The following is an 11,608-nucleotide window of genomic DNA, read 5'->3' as shown; positions in this document are numbered from 1 at the left end:
AGTACCGTAGTTTTTAAAATCTCAGAATGAATCACTACATTCTTTTAATAGATATAGAGGCATGTTGTACATATGATCAGTAGTCAAGTAGCTATGCTTATTTAGGTACAGTAGGCATGTTCTATTTGATTGGGCAGTAGAAGTATATAAGCTACATATGTCCGTATGCTATGCTTACTTGTTGTCTCACTTAATTGCATGTTTGATAAAAAAAAAATAGTGGTTAAGTAACGTTTACCTTAAGAGTAGTAGTAAAGAATTTGGGTGGGCGTTACACCTCTCATCATTCGACTGCTCTAACTACGTGTATATTGTTGTGTTGTTGTCGCGCGACTATTCTTCTGCATTCAATTGTTGTCGGTAGACTGACACCAATACACAAGCGCTTCAACTTCTACATCATTGTGTTGGTAAAATTTAATTTATAGTTATTGGCTTTATTGCTTAGTAAAGTATAGGGTGTTATATTTTTCTCGTATTATTCTTTGTACTTGATTACTCTACCGGAAGTTTACCGGTAGAGGATTTTAGTGGATTACCCATCTATAGGTCTGAGGGACCTGGGTCTTGGAATAGAAGTTGTCGGAGGCTCTGAATCAAGTAATTGATCATGTACTTTTGTTTCTTACTTCGTTTGTTTTAATTCCGCTGCATACTCATTTTCAAAACCAAAAAAAAAGTTTTAAAATACACATTATTCACCCCCTTCTCTCACATGCAATCGATTCAACATGTACAAGTCATGTACTCAAATGTACCTTCTAGGTTATCTACCCAGGCACGAGGAATCTAAGGATCAGAATCTCTATGGAATAGAGTAAGTCGGTCCTCTACTGACCAAACCAATAAGAGTAAATCAGTCCTCTACTAACCGAATCAACAAAAATAAATTGGTTCTCTGCTGACCGAACTAGCAATAGTATACATGCTATATCCCTCACCCAACTAGTAGTAACCGAGGTTGGTACGATTTATGGTATTCCCTAAGACTGTAATTCCGTGATCTCTACTAGGTTGTTGATAAATTTGACCCTTGATTTCCGAATCGATATCAGTCGGTGCTACTAAAGAAATATGTTCTCTTCATCAAGGTCGAGTCCTCAACATGTCAACTAGTCGCTTCCATGGTCGACTCCGACCACAATTGCGAACAGGGTTGATTGACTAAGTGTCATCATCCAATACCAAGTCCATGAATACCTACCAAACAAATATAGAAATAGATCCACAATCCAACTAAATTGGAGAGTGTCTAACCATAACATAATCAAGATAGTGAACACAGAAGATAAGATAATCACCAGAAGTATACCTTATTTTCCTATAACTTAGAGATGTCCTGCAGTTATCTGGTCTCAAAGATTAAAAGGTCACATCGAGAAAATGAATTACGAAATTCAAAACATGAAAAATAGGCCTCATAAACCAGTGACTAATAAATAACATGCCAGGTAACTTTCCTTCACTCTTGGTTGTTAGGCAACTACCATAGATTCATACTCAGGTCCGAGCTCCCCGAGAATATGGAACATCATATCAGTCTCTAGAACCTGATGTCCAACACCCGTGAGATTGTCCAAGATGCATTTCATCTTCTATAAATATTTGGTCATGGATAACTCGCTATTTTTCACTGAGTTGGAGTTGCTTGAGATGTGCACTAGATAGTGAGGACATCATTTTCTCCACGTTGTCCACAAACTCCTTAAGGTGGTGCAAAAAGGGCCAACAACTTGGCACACACAATGGCAGATGCAGTAGTCGCTGACGCTGCCAAGCTTCCCCTTGCTTGTCCTCCTCGAGGCCCCAAACTCCAAAGCCTCTACTACCCGTGATCACAGCGCTGAGGCTGAACCACTCCACTTCCAGGCAAAGCCGCTCCTTCATGTCTAATTACGATAATGGGAAATAATTTCTCAAATTGATTTCAATCAATTGAAATTATTATATTTGGCATCACAATCAAGATTAGTATCACAATCAAGATTGATATGAATTAAATAGTAAGAAAAATAATACTTCTAAATCTATTATATTTATTGTTATGCTTATAAATTGTATGTCATATTTAATCTTTCCATTATTATTTAGACAACTTGTATAAATAAATCTATTGGCTGTAGTAAATATCAATCAAAGAATTATTACTTCTTCAAATTTTGTTAAACCTTCTAGCTTTAAACAAGCAGTCAAAGATCCAAATTGACATGCTGCGATGACTACAGAATTTGATGCTCTTCTTCGCAATGCAACCTGAAGCTTAGTTCCTCGTACTCCATTCATGAATATTGTAAACTCTAAATGGATTTACCGAATTAAGTATCGTACAAATGGATCTATTGAACGTTACAAAGCTCGTCTTATTGCTAAAAGCTTTAATCAACAACCAGGTATTGACTTCAATGATACTTTTAGTCCAGTTATCAAAATTACAACTATCAGATTGTTACTATCTATAATTGTTAGCTCCAATTGGACGATACAATAATTAGATGTTTCCAATGCTTTCCTGCACGGGCATCTTGAAGAAACTGTTTATATGGAGCAACCACCTGGATTCATCCACCCGTAACTTCCAACGCATGTGTGTCAACTTCAGAAATCTATAAATCATCTTCGGCAAGCACCTCGTGCATGGTTTCATCGTCTATCTACCTAGCTTCATACTCCGGGATTTTTTTTATTCAAAAACTGACTCTTCCTTATTCTATAAATGTAATAAGGAATTTTCAATATTTGTTCTGACTTATGTGGATGATATATTAATAACTGGTAGTGATCAAAATGACATACCTACTTTACTCCATCTTCTTCGTCAAGAGTTTCCTATTCGAGATTTTGGCAATGTTCATTTTTTTCCTTGGCATAGAATTTCTCTCACATTCTGAAGGTTATTTTCTCTCTCAAAGAAAATATATTACTGGGCTTTTACGATGAGCTAAAATGGATGATGCACGTCCTATCTCCACACCAATCATTGATGTGGTTTCATTGCACCTTCATTATTCTTTTCCATGTCTGACCCTCAGATCTACTGAAGTATTGTTGGTGCCCTACAATATGTCACCATTACACAACCTGATATTGCTTTCATTGTGAATCATGTCTGTCAATTTATGCATGCTCCTACTAAACACCATTGGAAAGGTGTTAAAAGAATTTTTCGATATCTCAAAGACATTATTTTACATGATCTTCTATTCTACTCTTGGCTTTCAAAAAAGCAACCTATAATCTGTTGCTCAAGTACTGAAGCTGAATATAAAGCTATAACTAACGCAACGTCAAAAATTATTTGGTTACAATCTCTTCTTTCTAAATTACACTTTTCGCCAACTACTACGTCTAAAATCTGGTGTGATAATATTAGAACAACTTATCTTATGACAAATCCTGTTTTTAATGCTCGCACCAAGCATATAGAGATTGATTTTCATTTTGTTCATGAGCGTATGGTGACTCAACAACTTTCAATTTCTTACATCTCTACTGAAGATCAAATTGCTGATATATTTACCAAGTCATTATCCTGACAACGTTTCACCAAATTAACACTCAAACTCAACGTTTAGACACTCTCGTTGAGTTTGTTAGGAGTAATGACGATAATGAAAAATAATCTCTCGAATTAATTTCAATTAATTGAGATTTATTATATTTGATATCATAATCAAAATCGACATCACAATCAAGATTGATCTGAATCAAATAGTAAAAAAATAATATTTTCAAATCTATTATATTTATTGTTATGCTTATAAATTATATGTAATATTTAATTTTTTATTATTATTTAGAGAATTTGTATGGATAAATCTATTGGTTTTATAAATAATAAATCTATTAATTTTAATATCAATTAAAGAATTATTTTTTATCCTATTTTTTTTTCAATGTCGTGGTCCTTCACAATGCGGATATTGAACGGAATCTGCGCGTCCGCGTGCGGCTTTGCGAGGTCATCCGCCTTGCCGGAGGTGAAGGCGTCGAAATGATCCACCAATTTCAACTGCGACGCCTCGGAGTGGGAGTTGTCCTCCTCGGCAGCTGCGTCGGGGTCGGAGAGGTTGACGGCGCCCCAGTCAGCTCCGTAGAGGATGGAGGTCGGTCGGACATGGAGTAAGATGACTGCGTCTCCCGGGCGGAGGTAGTTCTGGACAGCCCACTTGATGGCGTAAGCGCTCTCGTCACTGAGGTATACGGCGATCGCACTCCGGCGTTGGTTCGCGGAGAAGAAGACTGCTGGATTCCCTCCTGCCCGACCAAGGCCAACGGCGTTGGGGTAGCCCGGTGGTCCGGCGCCGGTGGAGTCGCCAAGGGAATCATGTATCCGGGGTTTCAGCTATTCGAAGTCGCCGCAAAAGGAGAAATCTCGAATGGGCCATTCGAATTCGATGGGGCTTGTGGAAGGAGACAGCGACGGAGTGGCTATATTAAATACAAGAAATCTAACTAATTTTACTCATCAATATATCAAATGTTTTAATATAGAACGAAAAATTATCAATAGGTGGACGTGCCGGAGTGGTTATCGGGCATGACTAGAAATCATGTGGGCTTTGCCCGCGCAGGTTCGAATCCTCCCTTCCACGATTTTTTTATCGTTTTGTTCCTTTCAAATCCTGTAACACATCTCCACACTTTAACAAAATTTACAATCACCTACGGTGAAGATTTTAGATTTAACAAAATTGGAAATTTTACAAGTGGATTGATAGGATTTTGATAACATTTGGGGGCAAGATGAAATTTTCCCTAAGACTCAGACGGATGGAATCCTGTCCCGTGGGCTTTCAAGAAAAGAACGGCAGTCCTCCTTCCTTTTGCTCCCCTGCCATTAACTGCGCCCTCGCTGGTTCACTCCCCCCTCTCCTCTCGAAGGGGTTTCCGATCCCGCCGCAAATGCCGAGGCCTCGGCGGCTCTACGACGACCTCGACGCCTCCCCGGGAGACGACTCCCGCTGCCGCCGCAGTGACGGCCGCAAATGGCGCTGCCACAAGCGCGCCATGGACGGCCTTACCTTCTGCGAATACCACTACATCCAGACCCGTTCCAACATGGAGAAGCACAAGGCCTCCGCCGCCCGCAAATCGAACAGAGCCGCCGGGGAACCTCCGTCGAGGAAGCGCAGGAAGAAGGCAGAACTCCTGGCGGAGCACCCGATCGCTCCCAAACGGAGGATGAAACGGGAAGAGGAGAGTGGGGAGGGAGAGGCCCGGACCACGAGGGTTCTTCCCAACGGGCTGATGACCATCGCGACGCCTTCCGTTGGTGGCCGTCAGGAAGAGGGCGGTTCTGTGGATCGGAAGGTAGGGTTTGAGGATGGGTGCTTGCTCACAAGGAGGTGCATTCGGTCCAAGAACGCTGAGCCGATTCCGGTGGCGACAATAAAGGTTTTACATTTCTGTTTCAGCTCCCTTCTCTTGTCCTTTTTCTTGGTCCTTGAAACCATTGCCCCTTCTCTACTATACGTACTACGTTTCTTTACTCTCTGGTTAGCTCTCAAATTATTCTGCTCTTTCTGTTATATATTAACTTTCGCCGATGCATGTTGGATTCCAGAATATACCTTGTGGAAGGGGTCCGGGAATGGGAAGGAAGAGGATCTGCCACAGTTGTAAGGAGAAGAACGTGGTGAAAATGGTTCGGTGTTTGAGCTGTAGGAAGAGGTTCTTTTGCTCTCGTTGCATTAAAAAAAGGTATTTTTGGCTTGCTCTTGGTTGTGTGTATTCCTGAACGCCACATTAGCTAATGTGCATCTAATTCCTTTTCATTTGGTTATCTTGGTTACTTTTCTATCTTAATGTGTGTATCAAAAGGTTCCTCTTGAAAAATAAAAAGGAAAAAAATTCTGAATGCATAGTAGTTTTTTGCTCTTAAAATGTGGGAAAATATTGCTGGGGAACCCTTTCACTTTTTGTTACTCCTAATCTGATTCAATATAAGAAATAGAAGACACTTTGTTAAGGATGCCCTGCCTCAACACTCCGGCTACAAGCAAAATGTATATGCTATTTCCATATCTTGATATTGGAGTATTCATTGGAGCTTTTTCTTTGACGTAGTAAAACTTGTTAACGAGAAATAAATGGCGTTGTAGACTAAAGGATTTGGTTTGGACAGTACTGGGAATCAAATAATTGGCTCATCTTAGTACACCTTGCCAACTTGGTCTGCGAAATCTACATTTCAGAGAATCTCAATTGGACTCTTGCATTATCTAATATATTTCCATTTGATTATTTTGTAAAGCCGACATTATTTCTTTCTTCCTAAGGGATCTTTTAGTGACAATGAATAGGTGTATCCATGATAATTGTGAGGTAGTAGTGGAGCAGATCATTAAAGTAGTATAGCTAAGCTTCTGGAGCTGGGAGATTATGCAGGAACTGGAAGGCAATACTGTGAATTTCAAATGTTAACCAATCATAACAGCTTCCAAGGCAAAAGCTTACTGCTTCAGTCAATAGCAGAATATGTGTCCTACAAGCTATTACCTATTCCGTGTTTCAGCACCAAAAACTCAAATTGTCTAAACTAAATATATTTCCTTTTGCTATGCTGATGCTATTATCCTGTGATTATTATCTTATTATGCAGGAATTTGAAAGGCAATACTCAGAATTTTCAAATGATAATCAATCATGAATCCATGTCAAAAGCTTCCTTTGATACCACATTAGTGAATAACAGAATTTGTGCATCTCCCAACTTATTATCGAGATTTACATGTTATTCACTGTCTTTAGAAACTAAAAGTAAGTTCCCTAACATAAATACATTTCCTATTGGCACCCTCATACTATCATCATAGTTAGTGTGTTGCTAATATAACAAGTTCTGTGTGAATACTTGGCCTAGCTAAGCTTCTGCAACTGAGAGTTTCGTAACAACTTCATAAGTTAATGGAATCCTGTGAATCTTCATAAGCTAACCAATCATGATTTTCACATTTCACAAAGACAAAAAGATTTCTTTCACTGACACCCATTAATCTATACCCAAATGTGTCCTACAAGCTGTTACCTATTGTGTGTGTTACTAGATTAAAGTCAATGAAACTTCAATATATTGATACTTATAAACAAATTTTTATTGTTAAACTTTCGGTCATCTGGGAAGCATGGTTTTAGGTTTCCAGCCTACCTGATTAGTTTTGCAATTGGTATCTCTTGATCCTGAAAGCATATAAATTCTACAGTGGATATGATCACACTCTGTATCCCTTGATGGGCTAGTTATGTCATCAGGCTGAATCGTGAACTCTTACTCCCTAAATTGAATACCAAATAGTTTGTTTGTTTTGGATTCAGTTTGCAGGTTCTGTTATATTCCTTAGTATGAAAAGCTTCGATTTGAATAGATTATCATTATGGAGGGCCACTCAAGGCACACTTGGATTAGGACTTTCAGTAGAGATTTTTAGATCAATTTTGATTTATTGAAGGATGAATCCAAGTTAATTTTAGGTTTGGGTTAATCTTAATTGCGCTTTAATCTTATTTGAGCCTTTTCTGTACTTAGCCATGATTTGGTTTGATTTTGGTATTATTAAATTACTTTTTTGACTTATGTGTATAAGTTTCACTGTGAGTTGAGCTAGATTGCTTTTGTTATTTTGGTGAAGTTTCATTGTGGTTGAGTTATATTGCTGCTATTATATAAATAACTTCTGTTTATCTGATTTAGTTTGTATTGTCAAGGTACTCTGGTATGCTTGAAAAGGAGGTAAAGATTGCTTGTCCTGTTTGTCGCGACTGTTGTGATTGCAAAGCATGTTCTAGAAGTCCAGCTAAAGATGGTTATAAGGTTTACTTACTTTTAACATGCAAGGTTTTATGAATATTATTTATTCTGAGAATGTTTTGTCATGAAAGTTTCCATTTATGTGATCTTCAGGATCTTGAAATTGTTCAGGAGCATAGGAAGATTGAGTGTGCCGATAGTGATGAGATTTCTCTTGTCGATGTGAAGACTGTCTACCCTGTTTGTCATGGACAATTGGATTGTCCGACTTGTTCTCCTCTTGGAGCTAAAGAAGACAGGCATAAGGTTGACTTCCTAGCCAATTCTTGTTAAGTTAGAGAAGGTTCTGTCAACTTTCATACTAGTCTAGAACTTTTATGTGCATATGCAATTTGTATCATCTTCAGGAACTGACAAATGGTCAAAACAAGTTTAATAATAAGGAGCACACATATAGCTTGATATCTGAATTGCTTCCCTTGCTGAAACATATCTATCAGAACCAATTAAATGAGCTGGAAGTAAAGCAAGGGGATCAAGGTAAGCTTCAAAACAATTACCTAGTTTCTTCCTCCAGTTAGATATCCTCTTGATCGATCTATCATCCAGAAGGTGGATTTTCTGGTGTACTTCTTCGAGTATATGAGCCTCACAATGAGCTTGTTAACTGGTATGTCTTCACATCTTTAACACCTCTGTGAATTTCGTGATTTGCTATGTTTCTGAAATCATGGACATAATAATTGAATAATGCGTACTCACCCTGTTTCTTAGATGGCCATTTGTAAACTTGTGCCTCTATTTTGCTTTAGCAATTTCTAATTTTTAGGTTTTTGTTATCGTCTCATCATGCATTAAAATGTAATTCACTTGATTAATATCGTTTTCCTTTCTTGTTTCCCTCTTGGAACCAGTAATTATTGCAGGACTTCACTAGTGGATTTTCACAGAAGCTGCTCAAATTGCTCTTACAAGCTTTGCTTAGATTGTTGCGGAAAGATACTAAAAGGAATTGCTTCTCATACACCTGCAATTGATTCCTCCAAGGCTGGTAGGAGACAAAGGGCAAAGAAGTATGTCATCAGTGAAATTGTTGGGAAAAGACGGAGACGTTCCACAGGCGAGCGACCAGATAACTCATCTTTATCCACCGTTGAGTCTGATAGCAAGGTTAAGAATCATGGAAGCAGCATTCCTTGCCCACCCAAGGAATCTGGAGGCTGTGGAAACGGTCTTCTTAAGTTAAGTTGCAGCATACCATTTGTTTGGTCTAATGATCTCGGCCGCACTGCAGCAGAGGTTGCATTTAGCAGTGATCTTCCTCACAGCTTACACACTCGCGCTCATAGGTCTTCTCTCCTTGAGGACAAAAAGGTTGGGCATTTTAGTATTAGTCTGCAAGAAGCCTCTAATAGTTGAGACTGCCCGTGATAGTTTCAACAATCTGTGGAGAATGCCACAGACATTGTTACAAGAACATAATAAAATTTTGTAAGTTATATATGTAGAATGCAGTTGGCAATTAGAATGATGATGTTAGTTTGAGGCCATGAAGCAGGATGCAAGCGTTCGTAGTTGTCTCAGCATCGAGAGAAGAGGAGATTAGTGGTCAGCTAGACAAAGTGAATCCCCATCTCAGTAGTCTCATTTGATTGTGTATTTTAGTAGTTCTTGATCTTCTTCTTGTTATTTCTTTTAGCAGCAATCACAGAGAAAGCAAGTTTTAGACAATTCTACAGAACTGAATCTCTTCATGACTAAACACATGGAGGGGCACTCTTTAAGTCTGCATAAATTCAAAAGAATCCAAGCAATTAGCCGAGTTACAACCAATAAACACACACACACACAACAGATGAAAGAGATTTCAAACCCAAAAGGAATAAGAAAACAAGAAGAAGAAGATGGATCACGATAATCATTCTCTGATGTTGAAGAAATAAACCGAAATATATATATTCGATTGATGCTCTTTGTAACTTTACAATCACACAACTCGAACTCTTAACTTTCCAAGCACTGCTAATTAGGTCCCCAGCAGCTGAGGTACATCACCTTCCTCAACGACTCCTCCGATCGTTCAGCTTGCTCCCTGCTTCTCCTATCAGAGACGGACGACGACATGGCCGCGGCCTGAGACAGCGATCCCATGTTTCTCTTGGCACGCTGCTGCAGGGACCTCAAGCCATAGTTCCACCTGCACAACCCAGCTTGGTCCTTGAGCGCCTCCACGGCGCCCACGCTGGCCGCCACCAACACCGAAACTTTCTTCACCGAAGCCATCTCTGTCTCGCTATAAATATCTCTTCTCCTCTCTAATTCTTCGAGTTCGTCAAAACGAATGTATTAATTTCGCTTGCTGCTGGGATAAGAAAGCAGAGGTGGTGCATAAATAGAGAGGACAGACAACAGAAGAGACGGAGAGTGGCATGGCTCTTGGTTTTGGTTTCATCTCCCCAAAAACAGGGAGCTGTTTTGCTTTTCCATTGGCGCAAACCGGAGGTTTCAGCAAAACGCCAAGTTTTTGGTGAACTATCATTGCGAGCAGCAGGAGGTCAAGCACTTCAATTATCTTCTCATTGAATTTTATTAATTAGACAAATCATGATGGGGACATCTGTTAATTGAGGTAATCCGTGCATATCCATACCACTGGCCCCGATCGACACCATTAATTGTGGGCGCCAGAGTTTTTCACTAACCTCAAAACAACACCGTACAAGAAGTAAGCCTCCATACTGTAATTAGAACGTACTGCTCCATAGTTGCGAGCCCATCACGGATGGTCTCACACACAAAAAGTTAAAACAACAAACCCCCGTTTCCAAGGAATCGATGGACGATTCCCGTGCCATACTGTTGTTGTTTTCCAAGCCGCGTGAGCTCATAGGAAGCAACTTCAGTTACATATGTGGACGAAGAAGTGGTAAACGAGGAAAGAGATTCCTATCCGAAATTAAAAGAGATGAAAAGTTGAAATGTAGTGTTTATGTTGATTTTTTTGTGGACTCTGTGTAGATGTGCAATATAGATTATGTCATTGTCGAGTCAGGAAAGGGATCTCCGGCGTTGTCTCTCTGACGTTCAAGTCAGTTATCGGCGATGAGGAATGAAATGGAGCAACAAGAACTGTAGCACAAATAATGAATATCGCATACCTTTGTTAATGCTTTGGACTCCCCTTTATATAGAGTTTCAGTAATGCGCGTGCATGTTTCCCAAGACGAGCACACATCTCAAAGTTTTCCCTGAAAATACTTGTCAGTCAAATGTCCCTGACACAGTACCTTAATGGACCGACCATATCTCTGAAGTAACAGTGGAATCTTCCGCTATACGATCTTTTGGCAGCCCATGCCCAGTATTGGCGATACTAATTCCCAAAAGGATGTTGAGGGATATCAAAGTACTGTACCACCAGGCCGAGCGGGTTGGTCGCTCGGCCGTCTATTCGCCGCTCTGGTGCCTTGTCCGGTCGGCCAAAACCTCGATACTCCTTATCTGCTTGAACGAAGTTCTACTCTGCCACTATTGAGCCCTGCTGTTAGGCCGAGCTGAGTAGCTGCTCGGCCGAAGTTAAACTCTGTCGATGTCAGACTTTGCTATCTGACCGAGCGGGGTAGCCGCTCGGCTCAGCTTCTGTGCGTCGTTCTCCCTTGAGCATCAGTTGTTTGAATGCTCTCCATGTCAAAGGCGATGGCGGATCGGAGCCTTCTCCCCGGTCGGGGCATGCTTCGTCCAACCGGCCGCTGTCATCTACGCATTGACCGCCTTGACTTTGACCTCCACTATGGCCACAGGATGGGGTCCTTCATCATCATCACATCAATGAATAAGACTTTAGTTTTATGTTAGGAGTTT

General features: G+C 40.0%; 2 protein-coding genes, 1 non-coding gene and 1 pseudogene across 3 annotated transcripts; 2 read left to right on the top strand and 2 right to left on the bottom strand.

Moving 5' to 3' along the window:
- Window positions 1-1,676: 1,676 nt before the first annotated feature.
- LOC121972583 lies at window positions 1,677-4,732 on the bottom strand (annotated as a pseudogene).
- On the top strand, window positions 4,511-4,592 carry TRNAS-AGA. Its single transcript has one exon. It is a non-coding gene; the product is annotated as a tRNA-Ser (tRNA).
- Window positions 4,733-4,770: 38 nt separating the features above from the next.
- On the top strand, window positions 4,771-9,478 carry LOC121972582. Its single transcript, XM_042524234.1, has 7 exons — window positions 4,771-5,394; window positions 5,564-5,700; window positions 7,705-7,810; window positions 7,901-8,053; window positions 8,155-8,287; window positions 8,357-8,417; window positions 8,662-9,478. The coding sequence occupies exons 1-7, from the start codon at window positions 4,771-4,773 to the stop codon at window positions 9,164-9,166; spliced, it is 1,719 nt and encodes a 572-aa protein (XP_042380168.1). The 3' UTR covers window positions 9,167-9,478.
- Window positions 9,479-9,678: 200 nt separating this feature from the next.
- Window positions 9,679-10,209, bottom strand: LOC121970464. The gene has a single exon (XM_042521210.1). It carries the CDS (start codon window positions 10,028-10,030, stop codon window positions 9,770-9,772), a length of 261 nt encoding a protein of 86 aa, XP_042377144.1. The 5' UTR covers window positions 10,031-10,209; the 3' UTR covers window positions 9,679-9,769.
- Window positions 10,210-11,608: the final 1,399 nt, after the last annotated feature.

Source organism: Zingiber officinale, chromosome 4A (assembly GCF_018446385.1).
Source record: "Zingiber officinale cultivar Zhangliang chromosome 4A, Zo_v1.1, whole genome shotgun sequence".
Taxonomy (NCBI): Eukaryota; Viridiplantae; Streptophyta; class Magnoliopsida; order Zingiberales; family Zingiberaceae; genus Zingiber; species Zingiber officinale.
The sequence above is the reverse complement of the archived record's forward strand: the minus strand, read 5'-3'. Positions and strand labels throughout refer to the sequence as shown.

What these genes read in the sequence shown, in the direction of transcription:
- LOC121972582 (XM_042524234.1), top strand. Translation starts at nt 4,771, where the DNA reads ATGGAATCCTGTCCCGTGGGCTTTCAAGAAAAGAACGGCAGTCCTCCT. An exon ending in CAGCTAAAGATGGTTATAAG is followed by an intron (nt 7,811 to 7,900) that starts GTTTACTTACTT and finishes TGTGATCTTCAG; the next exon opens with GATCTTGAAATTGTTCAGGA. An exon ending in CACAATGAGCTTGTTAACTG is followed by an intron (nt 8,418 to 8,661) that starts GTATGTCTTCAC and finishes TCTTGGAACCAG; the next exon opens with TAATTATTGCAGGACTTCAC.
- LOC121970464 (XM_042521210.1), bottom strand. Translation starts at nt 10,030, where the DNA reads ATGGCTTCGGTGAAGAAAGTTTCGGTGTTGGTGGCGGCCAGCGTGGGC.